The following is a 26,690-nucleotide window of genomic DNA, read 5'->3' on the forward strand; positions in this document are numbered from 1 at the left end:
TTCAATTACAAGCCCTGAGATGATCATTTCTAGTCCCTGGTTGTTTGCTGCATGCTACTAAAATGACTCTGATCTTTGTAACCCTTAATATCAGCAAAGGCTAAGAATGAGCTTGCATGAGACTACTTTAGGAGAACAGTGCTGCTGTCAGACATGACTGCATATGCCACTCATTTCAATACAGCAAGAGTGGCCGCCTCAGCAGCTCAAAGTGATTCTTACAGGGGCCTGTGCCCTAGTCACAGTGTGGTCCTGTGACTTGTGCCTAAATATTTAATAGTGAGAAACAGATAAATATGCTTCCTTCCTGTTACAGACATTTCTACCTAGACTTTTGAGAGGCAGGCATGAAACTGACCTTCTCTGATGAAAGATCAGGATTCCAGTGATTCCTAGGAGTTTTCATGCACATTTTCCATAATGTTCAGAAAGGCTTCAAGGGCTCCCAGCTATCTTGTATGTCTTCTGTTGAGAGAAAAGCACTTGGATTCAGAGGAAAGAGCACTCTCATTAAAGGAATGACTTTTCCCTGATCCATGTATTTTTGCATTTTCTATTCTAGAGTGGAAAGGAATGCAGCCTTGATTGTCCTCCAATGGAGGACAATTCCTTTTCTTCAAGAACCTATCTGCCAGACTGTTTTCCATGTCATAGCATCATAGCATGAGACTGTTCTACCTAATTAGAGCAGTGTGCTAATGCATTTCACATATGGTTCAGTCTAAATCAAGCATCAATTTGAAGCACCTGGATGAAAACCTTTCTAGTGTGGGCACCCCTCATGAGAAGCACCAAGTTTCCATCCAGTCCTACTAATACACCTATCCTCAAAATATTCTGTCCAGTTTCATATCTTTCAGTGTGCCCAGGTGGCAAGGAAGGCCAATAGCATCCTGGCCTATATCAGGAATACTGTGGCCAACAGAACCAGGGAAGTCATTCTGCCTTGTACTCAGCTCTGGTTAGGCCACACCTTGAGTCTTGTGCCCAGTTCTGGGCCCTCGATTTAAGAAAGATGTTGAGGTGCTTGAATGTGTCCAGAGAAGGGCACCAAGGCTGGTGAGGGGGCTGGAGAACAGCCCTGTGAGGAGAGGCTGAGGGAGCTGGGGAGAGGAAAGAGCCTGGAGAAGAGGAGACTCAGGGCAGATCTTATTGCTCCCCACAACTACCTGAAGGGAGGTTGTAGGCAGGTGGGATTGGTCTCTTCTCCCGGGCAGCCAGTGACAGAATGAGGGGACACAGTCTCAAGTTGCATGAGGGCAAGTTTAGGCTGGATGTTAGAAGTTCTTCAGAGAAAGAGAGATTGTGCATTGGAATGGGCTGCCCAGGGAAGCGGTGGAGTCACCATCCCTGGAGGAGTTTAAAAGGAGGCTGCGTGAGGTATACTTAGAGCCATGGTTTAGTTAATTAGAGTGATTTCATGTATACAGTTTCCAGATCTTTTTGCCACTGCAGCCCTGGACAGCACTCAAAACCCAGTAGCTCCCCCATCTACAGCTGTAAAGATGAGCCACTCAGTAGCCCTTCACATTATCCTTTTATGTATTGTAAATTATCAAGTCTCAATGGTTACTCTCTTCTTGGGTGCTGTTTTTTGCTTAAAAAAAGGCTAAAGGGTTTTGTAGATCAGTTGTCTGTTGCTATCCTGAAGCTTTGTTTTACAGAGAACTCGATCCTGTGGACACAAAAATGGATTTTAGATTTTATAGTATCAGTTATGCCATTGGGCTGCCTCATTACAAATTATGAATTCTAACTAAGATGTGAAAGGAAGCAAAAAACTTCCTGTTTAAGGAAGCAGAACTGCAGAACTGTCTGGTGTAAGTCCCAAGAATTCCTTGTCTCCTAATCAAAGGTAGTGCTTTGCTTTTTGGCTACTCCTTACATCAACTCTTAAAATCAAGAAATACATCTATTTTTTAATGTTATTTCTATTTAAAACTGCAATCACTTGCTATGCTGTCATCATCACAAGCCATACTGGACTGCATGGATTCTTAAGAGGTTTTATTGACACAATCATAATATTATATCCAGGATGGTTCTTAGATCTTATCTAGCACTTTTTGAAGAGGTGGACCTGATCAATTTCTCACCATGGTTCATCTCCCTCTCTTTAGCAGTCAAATCAGATTCATTTAGGCTTGAATTCAAGTGACTTCAGAACAACTACAAAGGCTACATTTCTCTCCTCACCTTCAATCCACCTTTTCCATCCTTTCCACAGATCATAGAATCATGGAATCATTTTGGTTGGAAAAGACTTTTAAGACCATCAAGTACAACTGTTATCTAACTCTACCAAGTCTTGTGCTAAACCATGTTGCTCAGCACATCTCTGCTTCTTTTAAATACCTCCAAAGATGGGGATTCAGGTACCTCCTTGGGGAACCTATTCCAGTATTTGAGAACCTTTTCAGTTTCTTCTAATATCCAACCTGAACATCCCATGGTGCAACTTGAGGCCATTTCCTTTCCTCCTATCACTTGTTATTATGCAGAAGAAACAACCTTCAACTTGTTCCAACGTCCTTTCAGGTAGCTGTAGAGACCAAGGTCTCCTCTCAGCCTCTTTTACTCCAAGTAAACCTCCATTTCCTCAGCTCCTCCTCAGGACACCTCTTCTCCAGACCCTTCACCAGCTCTATTGCCCTTCTCTGGAACCACTCCAGGACCCCAGTGTCTTCCTTGCAGTAAGGGCCCCAAAACTGAACCTAGTACTCAAGGTGTGTCCTCACCAGTGTGAGTACAATGGAACAATCACTTCCCTTGTCCTGGTTGTCACACTACTCCTGTTACAGACTGTGTCAATAGAATGCTTGTCTTTTGGCCCTAGAACATATTGGGCTCGTTCCTTCCTGTCTGAAAGTTCTTTTCAGTCTAGCAAAGAACAGGACATTGAACCCATCTTGAAGTTAAGGAAGTATAGCAATTTCCCTTTGATGTTTAAAGCCAGGATAGTGGCACAAATGGCAGTAATACCATTGCTACAAGCATCTTCAGAAACCAAACTCTGCACTGAAACTCTACAGTCCTTTACAAGACCTGTTCAAGTCACTGTGTGTTAGGACAGCCTAAGATTTTGCCACTGAATGCCAACTTCTTGGGTCACCAGTATTGCAATTGGTAGCCCACTTCAGATACAGTGATTTAACTCTCTTCTCTTTGCTTGAAGCTGGCTCCCAAGATGCCTACAAATTATTTTACTGTAATTTGAAGTGTTTGTGTAAAATCTAAACTGGACTGGAACTGTCCTGGACTTTGTTACTTCTGTTTACTTCTACCTGCTTGTTTCTGTAGTGCAGGAAGCACTTCAAGTCATTTTGCAGATCTCTGTTGGAAGAACCAGCTTTGCTGGACTAGGATGTTATGTGTGTACATGTATTGCATTCCATCCCTGATTTCCTAAGAGTGGCTTAAGGGCTTTGGACTGACTATATTCAAGGCACATAACCAGCAAGTAAGGCAGGATTTTCACTAGTCCTGTTCCTTTGTTGTGGCAGGAATGCTTTGACTGCTGCAAATGTTTCCTCTTCCATTTTTAGTAGCCTTGTAACTCTTTGTAATGAGCAGCCAGCTATCTGCCTGGAGAACCAAGTGTGTAGTCCTCTAAGACCATTTCCTCTCTGCAGCAATCACACATGTGAGCTGTGGAAATTGCAATCTGAGTGTTTCTTTCCTGGATTAGCTTATGACCACTGTGGGTTGTGTGGGACAGAATCATCTCCTTCTTCTGTTTTTCTTCCCTTAATGTGGCCTTGATTTGGAAAGTGTACTTCCACTACCAGTCCAGCTCCAGGGAATCTCAAACATTGCAGCAGACAGCCAAAGCCAGATCAGACTTGTACTTCACAAGTGTAGATCCTGCTTCTGATCACTTTCATAACATGCCAGTAGTCCTTCCTCTGTCTCCTGATTGGATCTTTCTTCCAATCCTGTGTTTTCTAAAGTTACCTTGAATCATCAGCCAAGGTAACTGTGTTTATCCTGTCCTGGTCAAAGCTATTTTTGTTTGAGAAGATTTTTATCCCAGTGCCTACAATGGATTTTGATGAGCTGCTCACATCATATTAAAAACCAAAACAAAATAAAACCAAACCCAAAATCCCCACAGTTTGATGTTTTGGTCATGACTCACTGCACTTTCAGCAAAGACAAACATTTTAGCATCTATTACATCAAGAGAGATTTAGTATTTTAAGGCTGATCCTTCTTTTATTAGATTTATATATTTGAACCTAAAATCATATCCATCTTTATATATCTTAAGTCATCTGAGCGTAATAGTCACTCTTCTGGTACTTCTTCATAAACCACAGTTACCTAAGGATTAAACTACCCTGTTCCCCACAGACTTGAAGCATATTTGACTTACTTGTCTGGGAGGACATCATTTAGAAGCACCCCTCACCTGATTTCCTCAGTTGCAGGAAAGTACATCGAGATATTTCCAGGCCAGATTATCACCACAGGTAACAGATTGCATCAGGCTTGATTGTTAATGCACAGTTGTGAGTTGAACATACTCCCCAGCAGTTCAAGGCAGAGCAGCCATGTGAAGCACCGTCCTTGGTTCTGCACATGCCACTCACAGATGCTTCCAGGTGTTATGTAGCTCATAGCAGAGCTTGCCTCTACATTTCCTATTTCTGATAAATCAAGTTTCTCCTTCACATAGCTTGCATAAAATAGCAACTGAAGGGGGCACACACGCAGTGTGTGAACTTCATATTGACAATTATGTGAAGAGAAAATAATGCATTGTCCATATGCACACACATGTGGTCATCCACTATCCTCTCCTTATTTCTCCTAGCCCACCTGGAAATTCCTGGGATTCTAAAACTGAGAACTGATGGTACAGAAATGTGTGGTCTTAAGGCTAAAAAACAATCTCAGGTCTTGCAAGAATCTATGCCTTGTATGAATGTGCATGTGAATAACAGATAAGCACCTTCTCATTTCTCTAGTGCACAGTCTTCTTTTCACTCCTGCCTCTCCTTAAGACACATTGCAGATTTGAGGGTTATAGTTTTTTCTACTGAAGACCATAAGCTTGGTAGAAGAGCAAGGGAGTGTTATGCCTCATGTTTTTTTAACCAGAAAGTGACTCTTCTTGTGGACTTTCTAGTTCATTGTGCCTGCCTGACCTAAGATGTTGCCTCCAGTCTGGTGTTCTGTTGGTTAGGAATTTCAGAACTTAGTCTCCTTGAATCTGTTTTCAACAGGGATGAGAGAGCTCTTTCTTGGTTATACAGAAAAATGGAATCCACAAAGTTAACTAGAATTACCAGAATAACAAGTGATAGGATGAGAGGAAACGGCCTCTAGTTGTGCCAGGAGAGATATAGCTTGACGATTACAGGAAACTTCTTCGCTGAAAGGGTTCTTAACCCTGCAATAGTCTCCCCAGGGAGGTGGCTGAATCCCCACCCCTAGAGGTGTTTAAAGGACAAAGAGATGTGATGCTAGCGGGACATGGTTTAGCACTAGACTTGATAGCATTTAATAGCAGTTGGACTCAGTGATCTTAAAGCTCTTCTCCAAACAAACTGATTCCACCATTCTGAAGTGATTTTCTCCTGCTGTGTGTAAGATGATGTTGTAGCAGCGTGGAAACAATCCCCAGTCACTCTTTCTGTCATTCAAAGATCTTTTATCTGATGGTTTACTGTGAATAACTTCTCCAAAGTCAAATTTCTGACCTGAATTGCTGTCTATAACATGCAATGATTGTATAGTTCATATAGAAATCCACCATTTTCTGGATTTCAGGGTGCTGTGGTGGAGCCAGATTTAGTCCCTTTGCAGCTCAGGAAGGAGCTGTAGAACTTACTGAAGCATTCTTTACATTAAAAAAATCTTTAATCTGCTGGGTTTTCTGGCAGTAGTCTGTAATTTTTCTTGAAAGTAGGCTTGGTGAAGAGGCTGATTTTCACACTGCTTTTGCCTGGAGTGATCTTCAGGAATCGAGAGACAGAAGGTACACAGTAAGCTGGTTTGAACGTTCATTTGAAATGTGTGGGAATTATTCTGAGCACCTTTCCTTGTGATTTGTCACACACATTCAAGGGAAATGTTGGGCTCTGAAGTCAGACTAACTCATTATTGCCTCATGGAGTTGCTCTGCCCTTGTGGCCAATATTGTGGCCTTGGAGTCCTTCAATTTCAATAAACATGAAAGAATAGAAAATGAGACCTGGGTTTCTAACATGATCTGTAATGTCCTAATTACCAAGTGTTGGAATAAAGAAAGTTATGAGCTCTGGTTTTCCATTAGAAAGTTTCTGAAAGGCTTAGATTGTTTTATTCCAATGTGAATTTAAAATGGATTCTGCAGACTTCATTCTTGGTTCTCTTTCAAAACAGAATGAGAGGTTTTAGGTGATCCTGCTCATGGTTTTCTGTCTCGAGGAGCAGAGAGGTGGACAAGCTAGTGTTTGTTTTCAAGTCTTTTTCCAAAGCAATTAACTTCTGTCATAGTTCCTGCCTAGCAAGGGTCGCTTTAAGCCAAGAGCAGCCTTTCAAGATGTACTTCAGTTCCTACCTTTGTTACACTGCCTTCTAGGAGTCTTTCAAATTAGTTTAAAAATGTCTTTCTTTCTCTGAATGGCTTTTATTTGACTTAGAAATGCTCACTGTCAGAAAGCCAAGTATCCTGCTCCGTATGCATCACAACCTTTTTCTGCTTTAATCAGTAAAGCATTTAAAACATATTATTAACAGGCATATTGCCAGGAGGATCTCCAACTCAGTTACTGACTGTGAAACCAAGATCTCACTTTAACTCTTTCTGTCAGTTTTGCTTTGCTGTGTGAAATCATAAAAAACAAGGGGAAGGGATCCGTGAGGTCATTCATGCATTCTCTCTCCCCCAAGGGAGATTCTCTCATCTTGAGTTATCATCACTTTTATTCATGTGAGTTTGTGAATGGTGTGCCATTTCCTGTAAAAATCCCTTCTCTTCATTTCTTTGCTAATGATAAAGACTCTGGCCTTAGCCAGAATTCCTACCAATACCTTCCATTGTTTTCTTTTCCCTGTTAAATGAAAGGATTTGTCCAAGGTCAGAAGATAATGCTCCTTTGTAACGTCCAGAGTATTTCAGGTTTTCTTAAATGCAGCTTCTCGTTTAGAAATCACCCCACAGCCACAACCCTTAGCGCAATTTTTAAGGGCCTGGGCTGGACTCATCTGGTGCTTATAAAACACCTGATGCAATCTATCAAGTGACATGCTTGAACCTTTCTGAAATGGGAGCTGTGGGATTCGTGATTCAGTGTAAGGTTCACCTAGTCATTTCTTCACACATTCCGCATGTGGTAGTAGAGCTCTCATCCTATTTTCATGTAAATAAAATTCTACCAATCATGAAATTGCAAGGAAATGAGGAGACAAGCATAACGGAGGGAAGAATTCCACATCCTGCAAGTTACCCTTTCTGTCTCACCTTTTTTCATACCCTGAATACGAAGCTCTTTCAGTTTCTCCTTCATCTGTTCACAGCTATTTGTTTCTTTCATTATACTCTCCTGAATGCTCTTTCTCTATCCTTTCGGCATCACAGAGCATCATTTGCATGAGAATAACAGCTCTCCCTTAACTGAAAATTCAAATATTTTAGTTGTGTGTTTAGTTTCTCCTTGGACTTGTTGTCCTTTGGACCCTCCTTTGTGTCCTTCTCATGCCATATACCACATGTACCCTTGCTTGCAGTAAAATTAGTTTATGGATGGCAGCAGCAGTCTTATCTTGTATTCTTTATCTTACTTATACTACAGATTGCCACTAACTTGCAGGCAAACTCATTTGTGCCATCAACAGAGTTTTGTATTTAAAAACTGCCTTTCCTGAGTTAAATTTTAATCTCTCCAAAGCTTCAACTTTTGAGAACTTGTGCAATTTTGGTCAAAATTTGAGGTGTTTTTTTTAATCAAATGAGATAGTCTTTGTTGTTAGGCCTGGGCATGCAGTTCACCTGCATGCAGCAGTGCTGTCAGTAGAGCTGAACTTATTGCTGCAGGACTGTTCTACATAGCATGCATATTAAGAGAAGGACTGCACTGTGCAAAAATTTGGCACACCTGGAAGTCAGGAAGAGCTGTGTTTGCTGAAGATTGTGCTACAACAACATGAAGGAAACAGATGAGATGTCAGCACAGGCTATCTTTGAGCCAGACTGAGCAAAGGCTGTTTTCATGTGTGAGAGGACATGAAATACAAGTTAGGAGCTAATTTGATTCCAAACCTTTTTTGTATTAAACTGAGTTCAGCATTCTTTAAGGTGAGGGACCCAGTGCCACTCAGCTGAGTATGACCTGGCCCTCACATAGAGCTGCTCTAATACCTTAACATTACCCCTCTGTCATTATTGTGTCTTAATAATAGCTGTCACAATGGACTCCCTGGTGTTGGTCCTTATGAGGGCTCCAAAATGCTAAAGTGATCATAGAACTGTTTCAGATGGAAGATATTTTTAAGACTATCAGGTCCAACCATTATCTAACATCTAAGTCTGATGTTAAAGCATGTCCTTCAGCACCACATCTCTACCTCTTTCAAAACCCTGCAGGGATTCAGCTGTCTCCCTGGAGAGCCTGTTCCAGTGTTTGAGAACCCTGTAAAGAATAATTGCAGATTACAGCAACTAATGATTTAAAATTAGACCTTCTCAAAGTAAAACAATCATGACTGTGTACATTTTTCCCTCCTAAGAGAATCACTCAAATCCTGTCAGTTTCCTATGAAATCTAACCTAGGAATATAAACCCAGCACACACAAACAGCTCTACTAATTTTGGTCTGTTTAGGGTAGATAAGCAGATTATAGCCTGGTTCAGGCATAGTAGTAGTTTACAACTTTTGTTGTAGCACATCTGGTAAGGAACAGAGCTTGCTAGTAGTTTACTCCTTTCTGCCACTCCATTTGCCAGTTAATATTGCTTCACAGGTACCTCACTGACAAAAAATGGCCTTAGGTAACCCTACCTCTTAGCTGCACTGACCAAAACAGTGACTGCTTTAAAGCTGCCACTCTACTTGCAGCCTTGGAGCCCTGAATTTAAAACAGTTATTCTGAGCATAAGATACTGTGTTTAGATCTTGTGCAAAATTCAGACCAAGTGTAGAAATAGATACAATTACCCTCTGAATATTATTACCCAGAACTTTGCTTGGGCTATAATCTACTTGTTAGGACCCAATAGCTACTTGAAATTCACAGGCCTAAAATGCTCCATGAGGAAGCACTCTTTGGCTGGCATAAAAACTGGCTCAAAATAAGCTTCTCTAATATGTTTGGGGAGCTAAGCTCAAGCACCCATTTCTGCTGAATCCAGAGAGCTTTAAGCTACTGCAAATGAATTCCAAAAGAAGAGCAGATTGATTCTTGATTAACTTGCCCTATGGTCAGTGTTATTGCTGGGCTGATCACAGGAGCTGGGAAGGGGAAAAAATGCATTTTTCCTTTTCCAAGTCGTCCTTTCATGAGTAGTTACTGCTTAGCATGTCAGCCTAAATGGTTTAGAGAAATTTGGGAAACTTAGAAAACATCTTTGTTTTGGAGAACTGCTATGTCATCTTCTCCCTTCTCAGATATTGCCCAGATTTGTGCCTTTGAACAGTATTAATGACCTCCGTGGCCTTTTAAATTTACAAACCTACTTCTCCAAGTTTCCAACAGCAATTACCTTTAAAGCAGTTACTGATTAGTATTAACCAGTGAGGAATGAGGGCACACACTGCAAATTTTTACCTACATCAAGGTGGAATTTCTCATATTTTAACTTACATTTCTTGCCTCTTCTGGTACACCTCCATGAAAACTCTCACTGTGTCTTATTAATACTGCTCCATTAGGTAGCTGTAGACAGAAAAAAGATCACCTCTGACCATTCTCTTGTTAAGGCTGAACAGCTCTCAGCTTCTCCACCTCTTCATGTGCCCTAGCACCCTAAATGTAATCTTGTTACTGAATCCACTTTCATGTCACTCGAGTCATGCTGCTCTTTTTAATACAAACCAGGATGTTGTTGACCTTCTTTGCCTTGAGAAAATGCTCCTGACTTTTATTCGACTTGTTCACCACGGACCCCAGGTTTTCCTCCAGTACTGCTTTCTCACCAGTCAGTTCTAAGACTCTTGTTCTAAGTTCTAAGACTAAGTCCTGTTGCATGGGATTATTCCATTCTTTCCCTTCAGTGGAGCTTATCATGTTTCCTCAGGGCACTTTTTCCAATCTGTGAAGTCCCCTCTGAATACCAGCAGCCTGGCTCTCCAGTGTATTGCCCACTCCCCTTCTCAACAGTGTAAGTGATATCATTGTAGAAGGCATTTTGGTTAATCAGATGTGATTTTCCCTCAGCAGGTTGATGCTGGCCATTCCAAATCATCTTCTTGTTTTCTATCTGCTTGCAGATGGCTTGCAGAATGGTTTGCTCCATAAACCTGTGAGGGCTGACCAGTAGTTCCTCTGATGTCCTCTCTTGCTTTGCTTCATGTTTACATTCTCCAGTCGTCAGGAAGCCTACCGTGTCCTCATGTCTTGTCAAAGATTAGAGAGTTGCCTTGCTGAGACATATTATTGTATGCTCATACAGTGATACAAGGATATGGATGTATCCCTTCTAGTCCCATAGACCTGTATCATTTTGTCCTTCATTTGCACTGTATTTCAGTTCTTGTAATATGCTTTGAATCTTAGTTCAAATTAACCCAGACTTTCAAAGTGAATAATAAAGACTCCAATATTTGCTGGATTTTTTATCAATATCCATAACATTATATCTTGTTTCTTCAATCATAAAGTCACAAAAATTGGAGGTGGAGTTTGGAGACAGATGTCTTCAAGACAAGTTTTCAGTGGCTTTATGAAACAATTGACTATTTCTAAGCCCAAATTTGAACAGCAGCTTACATTTTGAATCGCTGTGTTTACCTGTTTCACAAAATAAGCTGAAATTCAGGGTTTTGGAAATGTTCCCAAGCCATGGCATATCTTCAGAGTTTCAAGCATTTAGCAGTATTCAAAAACAAATAAATCTTTTCTGATGTCAGTCTTCTAAGAAAGTGACCAGGCTCTGCTACCACCTGGCAGAGATTCTGTCGGACTTCAAAGACTTCAGAACTAGAACTTGGAGAACTGCTCTTGCACTGCTAAACTCTGCAGGTGCTGGAGTGACATATTAAAGGGCTGAATGAATACTCACGTAACTTCACCTGGTAACTTAGTCATTCCTGATCCAGTGCTGAAAGATTGATAGCTCAAGCTTGTGCTTTTTAATAGGCTCTTTTAATATCCAGAAGCAGCACATGTTCCACAGTGCAATAGACTATTGTTAAAACCAGAAATATCCTCATTGTGTAAGCTATAGGTATAGCATGTTGATAATGGTTTTGGTCACTTCTTGACTATAGACCCAGGATGCAGATACATGAGAAATCATTCCTGAATTGGGAGGTTGCAGAGGAAGAACACAATGTAAGCCATGCCAGACTGTCTTGTGTAAAAAGAATTATATAATCTCTTTGGTTGGAAAAGACCTTCAAGATCAAGTCCAATCATTATCTAACTGCTAGGTCTAGATGTCCTTTCCTTTAGACCCTTGTTTCTGTCTAAATTTTCTGATGGGAATTCATGAAGGATGTAGGTGGGGCTGCAACCATCACTTTAAGTCGATGTCCACATAGAGACACAGGACAAGTGGTCTCCCTCAGGGGTCTGTATTAGGACCAGTGCTGTTGAATATCTTCATCAATGATATCAAGGGCAAAATTGAGTGAACTCTCAGAAAGTTTGACTAGTGCAATTGATAAGACTGAGGGATGGGATGCCATCTAGAGGGACCTAGACAGGCTGGAAAAGTGGGCTCAGGTGACCCTCATGAGGTTCAATAAAGTGAAGCACAAGGTCTTGTATGTGGGTCAGGGCAATCCTCATTATCAGTACAGGCTAGAGAATGATGAGATTAAGAGCAGTCCTGCAGGACTTGGGGATACTGATGGATGAGAAACTGGACATGAGCCAGCAGTGTGCACTTGCAGACCAGATGGTAAACCATAGCCTGGGCTGCACCAAAAGAAGCATGGCCAGAGAGAAAGGTGATTCTGCCTCTCTGCTCTGGCGAGACCTCACCTGGAATACTGTCTCCATCTCTGGAGTCCTCAGCACAGGAAGAACCTGGACCTGCTGGAGAGGGTCCAAAGAAGACGATCAAAGGCAAGGAGCACTTCTCCTACAAAGACAGGCTGTGAGAGTTGGGTTGTTCAGCCTGGAGAAGAGAAGGCTCCAGGGAGACCTTATAGCAGCATTTCAATATCTGAAGGCTGGGGAGGGACTGTTTAGGAGGGCTTGTGGTGATAGAATGAGGGACAATGGGTTTAAACTGGAGCAAGGTAGATTTTGGTTAGACATTTAAGAAGAAATTCTTTACAATGAGGGTAGTGAAATACTAGAACAGGTTGCCCAGGGATATGGTGGAGGCCCCATCCCTGAAGACATTCAAGATCAAACTTGATGAGGCCCTGAGCAGCTAGTTGGGGATGTCTCTGCTTACTGCAGGAGGGTTGGGCTAGATGACCTCTAGAGGTCCCTTTCAACCCAGTGCATTCTATGATTCTATGAAATTCACAGTGAATTCCAATCGTTTCAGATGATGAGCTTTATCATAATGCAGAAGGAATCTCAAGGTCAGATACATGACACTATTTCATTTGTATCTTCCAGGTTTTTTTCCCATCCCTCATCAACAACAGAAATGTGCTAAGAATTCTGGAACAAACAAATGAAAAACCTCACCAAAATAATAATAATAAATATGCTGAGGCTACCTTTCACAGAAGGAAAAATAAGAGTGGAAAATAGGCTGTAGGTTTAGTTTGACCATGAAGATCTGAACTGAAATTCAAACACCCCTTCTTTTCCTTCCATATAAGTATAGTTATTCCAACATGATAGCCTAGAAATAAGTAATTTCTTTCTGCTCTTTGTTTGAGAGCTTGAAACTCCTATTTTCATTTCAAATACATACTAAGGTTTGATAGCAGTGAAGAATGAGTCAAACTAATTTCTAACTGAAACACAGGGTGTGACACTCATCAATTTCTGTTGTATATAGAGGCCTCATCTATTCTATTTGATGGAGTTCCTCATACTTCTTTCCCACATTCTGCTATTCATGGTCACTTTCTTTTACCACTATTTTCTCATAACCTTGAGCTTAAGGAATTTCATCAGTGCATCCCTTCAATTATCCAAAATATTAGATGTGTTGTCAGATGACCTCTTGCACACTTGGATTTTGATTCTCTCCAAGTTCATCGTGTGCTAAAATCAGAGTTGTGAGGAAAGTTGAAGGTTGTTCATCCTTTTAGGTTTGGTTTTCTAAGGAAATAAGAGAAAGTGTCTTGACTGCATTTAATTATACATTGAAATAGCTCTTGTTCACTACGTGACTCTTATCCTATAGATCCAATCATCCATACCACAGGAAAAAAAATAACTGTTGTGTCTATTCATTTTCACTGGATGCCATCCAGAAAGCAGCAGTATTGCTCCTTATGTTCATCTTGTGTTGATGAACTGCAATGAAGGACTGTTCGTAGGTCAATTCATCTGCTAATGCTAAGATTTACAGTGTCGTGCCAAGTCTGCACCTCCCAACCTTTCCTTCTGGGGAGTCATCCTGCCATTAAATGATACCCAAGTAAAAGAATGTTCAATTAACTTAAATTCTTTTTCATTCTCTGAAACATAAAATCATTTTATATGTTGGCATGTGAGCACACAAACACACACATGCAGAGGCAGGCAGATGTCATTTACAGAAGAACTCTTCAAATAGCAGTACCTTCCCAGAGGGGGAAATGAAAATCAGAACTCTATTACCTAAACAGTTCATGGCCTGGAAGTCATACCAAAGGTAAGCCAAGAACTCCTCCTGAAAATCAGGAGTTGCAGACTTAGCTCCCTTTTCAGAAAGGAGCCAGAAAACAACCTGTCACTCTGCTAGTTAGCAGTGCTTCCTGCCACTTAGATGCAAATCCTTTGCTTTTCTATGTGATGTTTTGGAACCTGATTGGGAGAGCATATGTGAATGTATATGGACAGTGGAGTTCTGTCCCTTTGCTCTTAATGCATGGATATCCTAAACCTCTGCTTTCAGTTTGTTCCTAAGTGCCAACAGCTTATTCCACTACTGATGCAGAGTGCAAAGTTACACTTTCTCTCTCTTATTTTGAAGCAGCAGAGTCCCTCCAAAGGGCCAGCCAAGTTCACCTTGAGGGAACTTCAAAATAAAAATCTTTTAGTACTATTCAGTTGAAAGATAAAGCCTCTTCTGTTCTGTGTAAATAATTTTTGATCAATGTACTGTTCTAAGGCAACTCCTGATTAGCATATCCTATAGATTATTGTCAGACCTTGTCCGCAGGGTACAATTGTAACACAGGCTGTGAATATTCAGCAATAGGAGTCTGTAAATCTAAGTAAGTAATGACAAAGCCTCTATAGGGAAAGCCAGAATGAGGTGAGCTGAGTAGAATAAAGGCAGTCTTGGGGGGCAGGGGGTTACTTTAATTTAATCAAAGCCAGAGCAACTGAAAAAGATACTATTAAATGGCCTTGCTCTCTGAAGTAAATACTTTACAGACAAATGCACAGTTCAGACTAATGTGGTAAATTGGCATCCTTACATCTACTCTACTCTCTGGATCAAAGCAAAGTTAATCATTTCACTTGCCTTTTATCTGTTTTATGGATGTGTGTAGGTATGTGTGTGTATGCATGTGGATGGTGTGCACGTGGGCACAAACAACTAGCAGAAAATACTGGCATTGAGGGAGGGGTTTTTGCTTTCTCTGTGATGAAGATTGTTTGTTGTTGTTGTTTTTTAATGTACTGGTACCTAGCAGTCATGTCTCAATATTGCAAAAACTCAAACCCATTGCAGCCTTCTCTTGCCTATATTTGCCCAGCCACCCTTCTACCTACTACAAGCACTGGGAAATTTCAATGACACAGCTTGGAATGGGTTCAGTGACCTCAATTATGCCCTCCCACCCACTCCAAACTCCTTTCAATTTGCAAAAAGCTTTAAGTGGACAAAACCCAGATGCCTTTTCCTTGTAGTTCAGTAAGAACAGATTGGGCATGTAGATTCTTGTCAAAGTGATATATGTAGTTCATTTTCCATTAACTCTTTCTTAACTAAGGATTTTAAATTTGCAGTTCCAGGTCTAGCACTCTGCTTTGCTTTCTGCTGCTTTTTAAAGTTCATTATGCCTGCAAGATGATTGTAAAAAATGAGCCTTAAAAAGCCTTGGCGAGACACTGACTGATACGAAACAGACTGAATGTTTGGTTCTGCTTTTAAAAGCAATCACTTTTTTTTTCTCTTTAAACTTGTTTCATATGTAATAACCCATCCTATTGTCTAAGACAGTTCACAAGCACTAACTCAATAAAATCAATACAAACACTGATTGGGGAGGAGGGGGGAGAGAACCACTATGTGGGCCCTGATGACCTTGAGAGCTTGCTTGAGTTGGCTTACTTAAACTTAGATTGCTTTCATAACATCATAATATTACCCCAAAGAGTTGGTGCCTCTCCCCTCCCCCAGAACATTTCATTCCACTCCCTTTCTCCCTTTCTCTCTCTCTCTTTCTTTTTTCTTCTGCAGAAACATGTGCTGTCAATAATGGAGGATGTGATCGGACTTGCAAGGATACTGCGACCGGGGTACGATGCAGTTGCCCAGTTGGATTTACCCTGCAGCCTGATGGGAAAACATGCAAAGGTCAGCTTCTGTTTGCTTTGCAATGCATCATTTGCCTTTAGCAGTACCAGTACAAGTTGTAAATATTCAGTTATTAAATCAGTGCTGGTAAGTTAAGGCAATGCTGGCACAGTGATCACAATTAGTTCATTAGCTTTCTCCTTTCCTATTTTTTCTGTATTTACCTATTTCAACCATTTTTTCTCTCTATTTATTGGAGGAGTTTATTGCTTCAGAGAAGTGAGGTACAGAGATGAAACCATTTCAAACTGGCCAGAGTTGTAGAGGAACAACTCCAGGCTGCAAAAAGCTTTCAGTTTCAAATGATAGTCTGATGCTCTTGTAGAGGTTCAGCCATCTAATGGTATCTAGATTTGTCTATTCAAACAGCAAGGCAAATTTCTCAACCACTACTTTGTTATCTGCAGATAATCATTTGGTTATTACTAAGTGAAACCAAGCAAAAGATGCAGAGGTATTGCTCACAGAACTCCAGACAACTGTCCATTTCTGTCCCTTCAAAACATAAGTAGCCAGCTACAAAGGAAAACCAAAATAACATTTACTAGTGCATGGGTCTAAATCAGCTGATGCTCAGATTTCACTGATCCAAAGGCAGCACAAGATCCTCGGCATTTTGTCCTTCATGAGTGCTGTAAAGCAGAGGTCAAGGAAGAGGGAAAAGAGCATCTAATATCGCTGTCGACATCTGGTCTCAGTTAAGGAGACAGGGTTAGTGCTCAAATATCCCTGCAGAATCACACTCAATGGCATTTTGCACACAAGTAGTTTTGGATACATATTAGTAGGACTGCACCTTTCATCAACCATTTTCCTGTCTTCCCATGTATTTCTTTTGAGTACCATTGGAAGAGACTTGATGGTGGGCATCCAGGTGGACATAAAATGCAGTCTTCTCACAGAGAGTACTTTTTTGTCACTCAGCATTGTAACATAAGTTGACTTAACTTGCTAAGAAACTACTGGGACCTTTTTCCTTCAGAGTAACCAGAAATATCAGAATATCTTCAGTCCAGGGTTTGATGTTACTTAAAATAGTAAAAGCCACAAAAATAAACAGAAAATGTGTGGTTTCCTCTTCTTCCAGTCTGAAAAAATCCCAGTCCTTGGGCATGCTCCTGATAGTGTTACAGAATTAACAGTCCATTTGCTTGTTTACTTGAAAATAAAACATTTACACTGACACTGCACACAATGTTAATAGATAAGAGTAAGCACACATCAAAAATTAGTCATTTCAGTTCAAACCACATAAAAATAAATCTTTTTTACAGGCAAACTAGCTAAACCATAGCAGAACAGTAACAGTGGTTGAAAAGGTGGCATTTTAATACTGCAGCATACACTCAGACTTGATCAAAATGTTTATTACTGCAACTGCATCAGGAAAAAGCATTAATTCTAAATTCAAGAGTTTAGCCACAGAACTAATATGAAACAGTATTTATATAATAGTCAAGTCTATAATTAGTGCTACAGACAAAATTAAATACTCAAGAGATCCTCAAAGCAAATACCAAAGCTCTAAGCGACAAAGCTGGTGAGGAGAGGCTGAGGGAGCTGGGGGTGTGCAGCCTGCAGAAGAGGAGGCTCAGGGGTGACCTTCTTGCTGTCTACAACTACCTGAGGGGTGGTTGTGGCCAGGGGGAGGTTGCTCTCTTCTCTCAGGTGGCCAGCACCAGAACGAGAGGACACAGCCTCAAGCTATGCCAGGGGAAATTTAGGCTGGAGGTGAGGAGAAAGTTCTTCACTGAGAGAGTCATTGGACACTGGAATGGGCTGCCCGGGGAGGTGGTGGAGTCGCCGTCCCTGGGGCTGTTCAAGGCAAGGTTGGATGTGACACTTGGTGCCATGGTCTAGCCTTGAGCTCTGTGGTAAAGGATTGGACTTGATGATCTGTGAGGTCTCTTCCAATCCTAATAATACTGTGATACTGTGTGATTTTTCAGTCCATTTTGGCATCTTTCTCTCTAGGACATTTTACATAGTACAGCTACTATTTGAAATTATGTGGTTATATTGAAGAGGCTTAAATAAGACTCAAAGGAACATTGAACTTTTGAGTACTCCGTGGTGAAGGTTGTGTGATCTTTTCTAATATGTGATTTTGGCTCACCTGTAGGTGATTGCCTCAGTGGTGCACTTGTATCTTGCTGATATTTCATGAAGACCTATTGCCACTTTTCTTCCTTGGTTTTCACAAAAGAATCACCTGAATTAAAGAACATCTTCACTTTTTAGAGTAATGAAATCTAAAAAAACCCAATATTTTTCCACAACCCAGAAATTCCTGTATGGTTTTGTTCAAAAATCAGAACTAGTCTTTTTTTTTTTTTTTTTTAAGTCATTGTATAGACACATAATGGGGAAAAAAAGTTTGCTGTCCAAAGTGTTCACAGGGTTTTGTTTAGTACTTTGGAATTTTGTTAACAGTTTAGTATAGGGTAAAAAAGAAAAGGAGGCAAGTATACACACAAAAGGAAAAGCAGGTTTTAAAACTCTGTGTGCACATGCTTTATTTGCCAAAGGATGGCCCAAAGACCCCTATTAAATGTTACTAATTGTTCTACACTTTGAAGTAGCATATTGCATATTCTAAGATTCAGTCACAAAGACTGGGATGGATTCAAGTCACAGTCCAAAACTGAGTCAGGACTGAAACTCTGACATTTTTCCTGTCCATTTCCCAATGTATCATGGAATCATAGAATCAACCAGGTTGGAAGAGTCCTCCAAGCTCATCCAGTCCAACCTAGCATCCAGCCCTAGCCAGTCATCTAGACCATGGCACTAAATGCCTCATCCAGTCTTTTCTTGAACACCTCCAGGGATGCTGACTCCACCACCTCCCTGGGCAGCCCATCCTAATGGCAAATCACTCTCTCTGTGAAGCACTTCCTGGGGAAAGCAATTCTCAGGTACAAGGGATGTACCTTCAGCAGTTTCGCATCAAAACCTCAATGGGAAACGAGAGTTTATTGTACCTCAAAGAATCAAGCTCCTTTTAATGCAGAATGCAGTCTGGTTTACATCAAATGTCAATAAAATGGGTAGGAAAAAATTGTTGTGGTGAAAGTTTTAACACAGAATATGTACAGGTAAATGCATGGCCAGTAGGAAGAGTACTCTAGTGGAAGATTGGTCTGGTTTCTAGAAGCTGAAAAAATTCTGGTTTATCTCTGATTCTTTCTCCCTTTTATATATTGCTTACCTGATTTCATAGTGCAGTAAGAGTGAAAGGGTTATCTGTGGTTTAGTTAGAGGAACTTTTAGATGTGCCATTCTGGCTGGGATAAAGATCCATTAGCATTTTGCTGCTCTTTAAAAGTCAGTTACAATCTTAAGTGTTGCTTCAGCTGAGTTTGCATGTAGTGGAGAATGTTCCTTTTTTTCTCTTCCATCTTTCCTATCAACTTGGATCTTGATAAGCCAAACCATGGAAGATTTTGTCAGCTAAGAGAAGAGATACATCCCAGACAGAGTTACCTACTCTCCTTCTAATTAATTTCATTTCTCTTGACACTGTGACAGAGTGCTCTCAGCTTGATGCCCACTTCATTTGATACTTTCTGTTGTTGTGCTACACATGACAAAACAGTGCAGTTCATTTCCTGAAATGCCCACCAAGTCATCCCCCAGAAGTCAGGCAATGCAGCAGAGAAGGAGTCAGAAAATTAGAAGACATAGTGTCCCAGGATGCTTTTTGTTCACTGCTTCCTAGCCACTTTTTAATATCCTCCCTATTGAGCATATCAGGAGCTCCCTAGCTCTACTGTTTTTTGGTTTCTGTGCAACCATCCTGCAGACTACCCTTTCCAGGCATCCAGATGTGTTCTGCCCTTGATGAGAAGATTCATCAGTTTAGCATTTTAATTAAATATAATTTACATAGCTGATAAAGCAGGAGACTAACGTGCAAAATACTTGTGGCAACCAAGAGGAGTGAAGTCAGGCTACATTAGATTTAGCACAGATTCCTGAAGATTGTTTAAATCCAGCTGCCAAACTGGATCAAACAGTAAAGGGTTCATCTGTCTGAGGGAGACAAGCTGAGCAAGGGAACGTTCTTCTTCCAGGACTTACAGTAGAGAAGGACTGGGAAGGACAGCAAAGACATCTGAGAGAGACAGGGCCTCTCTCTGTGGGTTCTCCAATTAAGTAAAGCAAGAGGGAGGGCCACAGGCTTCTGAAATGGTGTAAACTTTAAGACCCTGTGTCTGATGTGCTCTATCTCTGCCTCAGGTATTTAACAATGAAGCTGTGCAGCCGAGGCACTCTTGTGCTCCAGGATAATGCAGCTTCCTAGCACCATACACATAGACATAGTGGAACTGTGAAGGGTGCAGCACTTGCTGAGCTCCTAAAGTCAAATGGCAGAGCAAATATAATTTCTATGCAGAAGATAAGCATAACTGGATTTCTAAGAGTCATGGAGCAAAAGCCACATCTCAAATAGGGCTTCTCCATAAACATTCATAAAGTACCACCTGAAAATGTAGTGCCTGATGCATGTTCTGTTATAGCAAGAGGTGTATTGCTCGTAGCTTAACTTCCCATTTTGTATCATTTTCATAGCTGAGCTTGATGGGGATATTGAGGAGGTAGATACTCAGCTGGGTTAACACATTAGTTGGTTTAGTAGCAATGCTACATTGATAATCTGCCACTGGTGGCTAAATACAGCAGTACAAATTCATTTGCATGAGTAAATCTTTGCCAAACCCAGGTGATCTCGTGGACATGCATTTAGGAGACAGAAGGGTACCTGCACCTTGGGGTGCAAAATGGGGCATGTTATTTGCTGTGCAAAACTAAGTAAGCCCTTCTTAGCCTTCTGGCATATTGTTTAACTAGAGCAGTGTTACACTGGGGTTATGTGGCTGGATGCTGTTTAGGCAAACATATCTTCTTCCTGCTGTCTCATTGTCATGGTTACCCAGCAATGTGGTGTGCTCCCTACTTCCTTGAAACAAGCTCCCATCCTTGTGCATTCCGATGCAGCAAAGAAATGTGGCACTTACGTGCTTAAATACTTGACTGTGCACCAGAAATGCCTTAGTCTTGAAGGGTTCATCCAGCACCTCAACTCTTTAACCCTCCTTATCACTCACCAATCTAGAAAAGGAGAGAGGGAACACAGAGACTTTAGAACAATTTCAGCCAAAAGACTGAATCAAAGTTTATGGAAACAAAAGGGAATTTTTGCATTGGCTTTATTATGTTGACATAGTAACTGCTCTTTTTTATGTTTCTTAATTGCAGTCTGTTACAGCAGAAAAATGCACTTTATGTTGGGTTTTAGTACCAAAAACCCATGAAAGGCTGAACATTAATTAAACCAGAATTGTTTCTGTGAGGAACAAGTTTAGTACAAGGATGAGTTTCAGTGAAGCAAAATATGTCATAAATATGAACTGAAAGGTTTCATTAAATCAATTGTTTAAAATCAGTGCTTACCATCGGTTTGGTACAAGAATATGACTCAGATACTGGAGGCTTTCCTCTCTTTTCATTCAGAACACACTAACACTAAGTGAAAACCTCACAATGAACAGTTTAGCTGGCCAATTTGGCTTCATTTCCTGGCTACAGAATATCTGTGAACAGTTATGATTCACTCCATCATTCCATTAGTTGAAATTACTTAGAATTTGTTTAAGGTTTTTTTTCTCTAAATTGGATTAAATTGACTAAAGCTTTTTGAACTGCATCTCGTCTGTTGAAATCACTTCATATGAAATTGAAAACATATCCTCTTTGGTTTTTTTTTTTCTGTTTCTTTTTAAAGAAAGGAACACCAGAAGTTTCAGGTTATTTTTATTGCTTATTATTGGAAAAAATGCAGTTGTTACTCTGGTCACATCAACTATTAGCTTGCTTGAGTTATGATACTACCTTTAGAATCATAGAGTCATAGAATCAACCAGGTTGGAAGAGAACTCTGAGATCATCCAGTCTAACCTAGCACCCAGCCCTATCCAGTCAACTAGAGTATGGCACCAAGTGCCTCATCCAGTCTTTTCTTGAACACCTCCAGGGACGGTGACTCCACCACCTCCCTGGGCAGCCCATTCCAATGGCAAATCACTGTTTCTGTGAAGAACTTCCTCCTAACATCCAGCCTGTACTTCCCCCGGCACAACTTGAGACTGTGTCTCCTTGTTCTGTTGCTGGTTGCCTGGGAGAAGAGACCAACCCCCACCTGGCTACAGCCTCCCTTCAGGTTGTTGTAGACAGCAATGACGTCTCCCCTGAGCCTCCTTTTCTCCAGGCAAAACACCCCCAGCTCCCTCAGCCTCTCCTCACAGGGTTTTTGTTCCAGGCCCTTCACCAGCTTTGCTGCCCTTCTCTGGACACATTCCAGCACCTCAACATCTCTCCTGAATTGAAGAGCCCAGAACTGGACACAGTACTCAAGGTGTGGCCTGACCAGTGCTGAGTACAGGGGAAGAATAACCTCCCTCGTCCTACTGGCCACACTGTTCCTGATATAGGCCAGGATGCCATTGGCATCTTTGTCTGACTGTGGTTTTTTTGATAGGTTTCAAATTGGTTTATTTTTTTACTGCTTAAATGGGGAAGTTATTTCAGCAGGGGTAATTACCTATGACAAACTTGGGTTTCATTGGATCAACATGCCTTTTGTTTTGCATGCCAGTAAAATATGTCCTTGTGCAAGATAACCTCTGTAAAATATATAGAATCATGAAATCATTTCAATTGCAAAAATCCTTTAAGATTGAATCCAACTGTTGATGTAATACCACCATGACCATTAAACCATGTCCCAAAGTGCCATTTCTGCACAGTTTTAGAACACTTCAAGGAATGGTGACTCCACCACCTCCCTGAACGGCCTGTTCCAAGGCCTGACCACTCTTTCACAAAGTATTTTTTTCCTAATATCCAATCTAAACCTCCTCTGGCAAAACTTGAGGTCATTTCCTCTCATTCTCTCACTTCATACTAGGAAGAACAGACCTCACTCCAGCCTCCTTTTAGGTAGTTCAGCCATCCTTCAGCCTCTTTTTCTCCAGACTGACCAATCCAAATTCCCTCAGCTGTTTGTCATAAGACTTGATCTCTGGCATCAGTCTTTATGTGAAGGCAGGTAGAACTTTATTGGCACAAGCAACCACACTTTTGACATCATATAAGTGTCAGAATGCCTTTAGAACCGAGTCTATAGGTTTGGAGCAAATGTTCTGAAGTAATACTTCTCTCACCTAAGAGGCAAATGCAAGATGCAAATGACTGAATTTTTGGTAGGTTTTTGTTTATTTTATTCCTTACTGGTCAAACACTTAAGGGAATGCAGTGGGTAACTGAGTACAAAGATATATCCTTATACCCACAGGCTACTTGTTTTAGAAGAGAGACATGACCAGAAAATCAGACCAGAGCATGGATTCCCTCATAACTATAAAAAAAACTCTTGAAAATAGCTACTTAAATGTGGATTAAAGAAGCAAATATTAAGGCTCATCTGCAATAATCTTATTGCTGAGCCTAGAGTTATTTTATGTGATTAAATCAGCGTTACCAATCTCAAGACAAAGAACAAGTAAGATCAACACAATAACAGCGTCTGGCAAGTAGCAGCTCAGTAACAGACTCAGTGCTGTTACTGAGGTGTTCATAGTAATCTGGCCCAGCACTACTGCCTTGGAAACAGTTGTTTCAAGGCTTGGTAAGACTGGCAGGTGACTCAGGATTAATGTTCCATATTTTTCCCCACTTTTTAAAGAGAGAGTTGACTGTTGTTGGTCCAGAGGCCATGTGATGACAGTGTCCGACTGAGGCGCAGAGGGAGACACAGAGAGGGTCATCAGAATGAAGGTGTTGGAGAAAGAAAGATTCTAGTCACCTGCAGAAAATATGTGGGAACTGGTAGCAAAAAAAGATAGAAATATTTTGGTGTTCAGTGTCTGCAAGAAGCCTACAAGGGAGCTAGAAAAATGAGCAGCTGGACACTGACTGATGGCAGTATGCCTGCTGGGCACAAGAACTGCAGATTTTAAATGTATAGGCATAATGTATGTGAGGAAAAATGACATGGTAAACCCAGGGGATTTTAAAATCTGAGAGGAAAGGCAAATATTAGATAGCATCACAGATGAAATTTGTTACAAATAAGAAAATCAAATGGGAAAAAAAAAAAAAAAAGTAGAAGAAACAGCAGAGAGCAGAATGCAATAAAAAACCCCTATGGATGACATCTGCTAACTCTTGCTGCAGTTTATCTAGTCCAGAATGCATGTGAAATTTCCACTGCCCCTTCTCTGGTTCTGAGGGGGTTGTCTTATTTTTCAGTTCTGTTCCAGGTTAGATGTACAGTTCACGTGTCTGCTGTAGGCTTGTTCATGACAGACAAACAGAGTATAACAGATTATCTTCCATTAAAAAACTGTACACTGGGGTCTGCTGCCCTGTAACTCATTCGCTCTCAGTCCCTCCCAAGGGTTCCATCTATCCACACAAAATAAATTCATGTGTACTAAGTCAGGGCTTTTCATGACTAGGCAATATCCCCATTCCCTGGAAACTTGCAGTTGTTATTTGTCTTTGTGAACCTCCCCTTTGAAAATGCCAAATCCTTTAAATTAATGCTTGGGAGAGTTATATTTTGCATTTCAGTTGTTGAAAAGACCTTGCATTTATTCGACAATATAAAGCTCCCTGAGGAGCAGCAACCACAGTTTATTATGTAAGAGTGTGCTCTGCTTTCTGTAATTTGGGAGTTGACTACTCACAGAATCACAGCTACCAACATTCAAACCTTTTTTCATTCTTTTATTATTGTGCTTTTCATCATAAAATACAGCTGGGTTTTCACATGGCTACCTCCTGCTTCAGTGAAGTATTTATCTTCCCTGGTACAGAACAGATCCCTGGTTGGTCAAAGTAAGGTCTTTGAAAAATTTGGGAGGATTATTTGGTTTTCAGCAGCAGCCAAACTTCTTTAATTCATCATCAGATGTGAGGCCTTAGAATTATCATTCCCGAGTTCTGTTCAGATCTCCTCTCCTAGGAAAGCCAGTGTAGCTTCAATGGGATTTTAGAGACAGCATCAGTCTCTAACTGTCTTTGATGTCAATTTGATTTGTAATTTTTATTTAAACTAAAATTGTAGGAGCAAACTGAGATTCTTGGAAATAGGCACACAGCCTTCCTGAGCAGGTAGAAGAAAACTAGGAGCAAAGGTAAATTGAGTTAATATGCTAAGTCCAGGGATGCTTGTGTCTTGGTCCATGGTGCACAGACTGCTAGCATGACCCTGTGTTCTTCATTGAGATTATATGGGAAAACTGAATACTCCAAGAGCAAAGCCTTGGCTTTTACTGAGACCTGGTACAAAGGAAATGTGCAGGGATGTCAGCTCCTTTGTTTTATATTCAATCTATGCTTTAAGAAACCCTTCATTGACTCCTATACTGTTGCTGCCTTGATCTGTGTAACCTTCAGCAACCCGTATGTTTTTTTTTATGTCAGCTCCTCCTACATAAAACACAGAAACCTTAAGCACAGAACTATCATGGTCATAGTGGCAGATAAGCAGTCAACCCATGAGTCTGCACAATTCTGTGCCACCATTTTAACCACAGGCCACCCTGGCCTGCATCAGGAACAGTGTGGCCAGTAGGACAAGGGAGGTTATTCTTCCCCTGTACTCAACACTGGTCAGGCCACACCTTGAATACTGTGTCCAGTTCTGGGCCCCTTAATTCAAGAGAGATGTTGAGATGCTGGAACGTGTCCAGAGAATGGCAACAAGGCTGGGGAAAGGCCTGGAACACAAACCCTATGAGGAGAGGCTGAGGGAGCTGGGGGTGTTTAGCCTGGAGAAGAGGAGGCTCAGGGGGGACCTCATTGCTGTCTACAACTACCTGAAGGGAGGCTGTAGCCAGGTGGGGTTGGTCTCTTCTCCCAGGCAACCAGCAACAGAACAAGGGGACGCAGTCTCAAGTTGTGCTGGGGGAGGTCTAGGCTGGATGTTAGGAGGAAGTTGTTGTCAGAGAGAGTGATTGGCATTGGAATGGGCTGCCCAGGGAGGTGGTGGAGTCACCGTCCCTGGAGGTGTTCAAGAAAAGACTGGATGAGGCACTTAGTGCCATGGTCTGGTTGACTGGATAGGGCGGGGGGATTGATAGGTTGGACTGGATGATCTTGGAGGTCTCTTCCAACCTGGTTGATTCTATGATTCTACGATTCTATGCACTTCTCTTCCATGGTGACTGGTACCATCTGAGTTTCCCAGACTCCGATGTACCTTCCACATGCTTTCTACGATATTATAGGTAGGAGTCCTACCTGCACACTTATTTCTCCCTCTCCAGTGTTTCATAAAAGGCATTTTTATTGATAAAAGAGTAGGAGGAAAACTAGCTATATTTCTGTATTTTCTGGGATTCCTATGGCTTTTTTTCCCTTTTTTTTTTTTTTCAGAGAGGAGGTAGTTTTTGTATTTATCTCAGCCTAAACAGTAGAAGACTCTTATCAATATATTTCTTTGTCTCCAGTGTCACAGCCTAGGACAGCTTGCACTGTTTGGGTTTGTAAGCATTGCACTAACATGTTTTTAAGTTTAAAAAAGAATCTAGCATTCAGCACAAAAATTTAAATGAAAATCCTTTCTTTTCACATTAGATTTAGTAAATCCCTTCCCTTTTCACAAATGAGAAATCAGAGCCTAAACTATTCTGACAGCACTTCCAAGTTTTTCACTTTCGAGGCTTTTTGTGTTTTATAAATCTAATTAACTGTAATAAGAAAATAATAGGACATAATGTTTGGTTTACAAGGTGATTGATCTTTTGGCAGCCTGGCAGACTCTTTTATTGATTGGTTGCTGGATAATGTCAGAGTGGATATGTCCTGGAGGAGAATATCTGA

At 41.0% G+C, this 26,690-nt stretch overlaps 1 protein-coding gene across 2 annotated transcripts in view; it reads left to right on the forward strand.

The window, feature by feature from the left end:
• The window catches only part of SCUBE1 (signal peptide, CUB domain and EGF like domain containing 1), a 159,580-nt gene that overhangs the window by 84,954 nt on the left and 47,936 nt on the right, over positions 1-26,690 (forward strand). For both annotated transcript variants that reach the window (XM_064166000.1, XM_064166001.1), the window contains one exon: positions 15,681-15,797. In XM_064166000.1, coding sequence (XP_064022070.1) covers positions 15,681-15,797 — 117 coding nt within the window. The remainder of the gene's footprint in view (positions 1-15,680; positions 15,798-26,690) is intronic.

The sequence above is a fragment of the Pogoniulus pusillus genome, chromosome 27 (genome assembly GCF_015220805.1).
Source record: "Pogoniulus pusillus isolate bPogPus1 chromosome 27, bPogPus1.pri, whole genome shotgun sequence".
NCBI lineage: Eukaryota > Metazoa > Chordata > Aves > Piciformes > Lybiidae > Pogoniulus > Pogoniulus pusillus.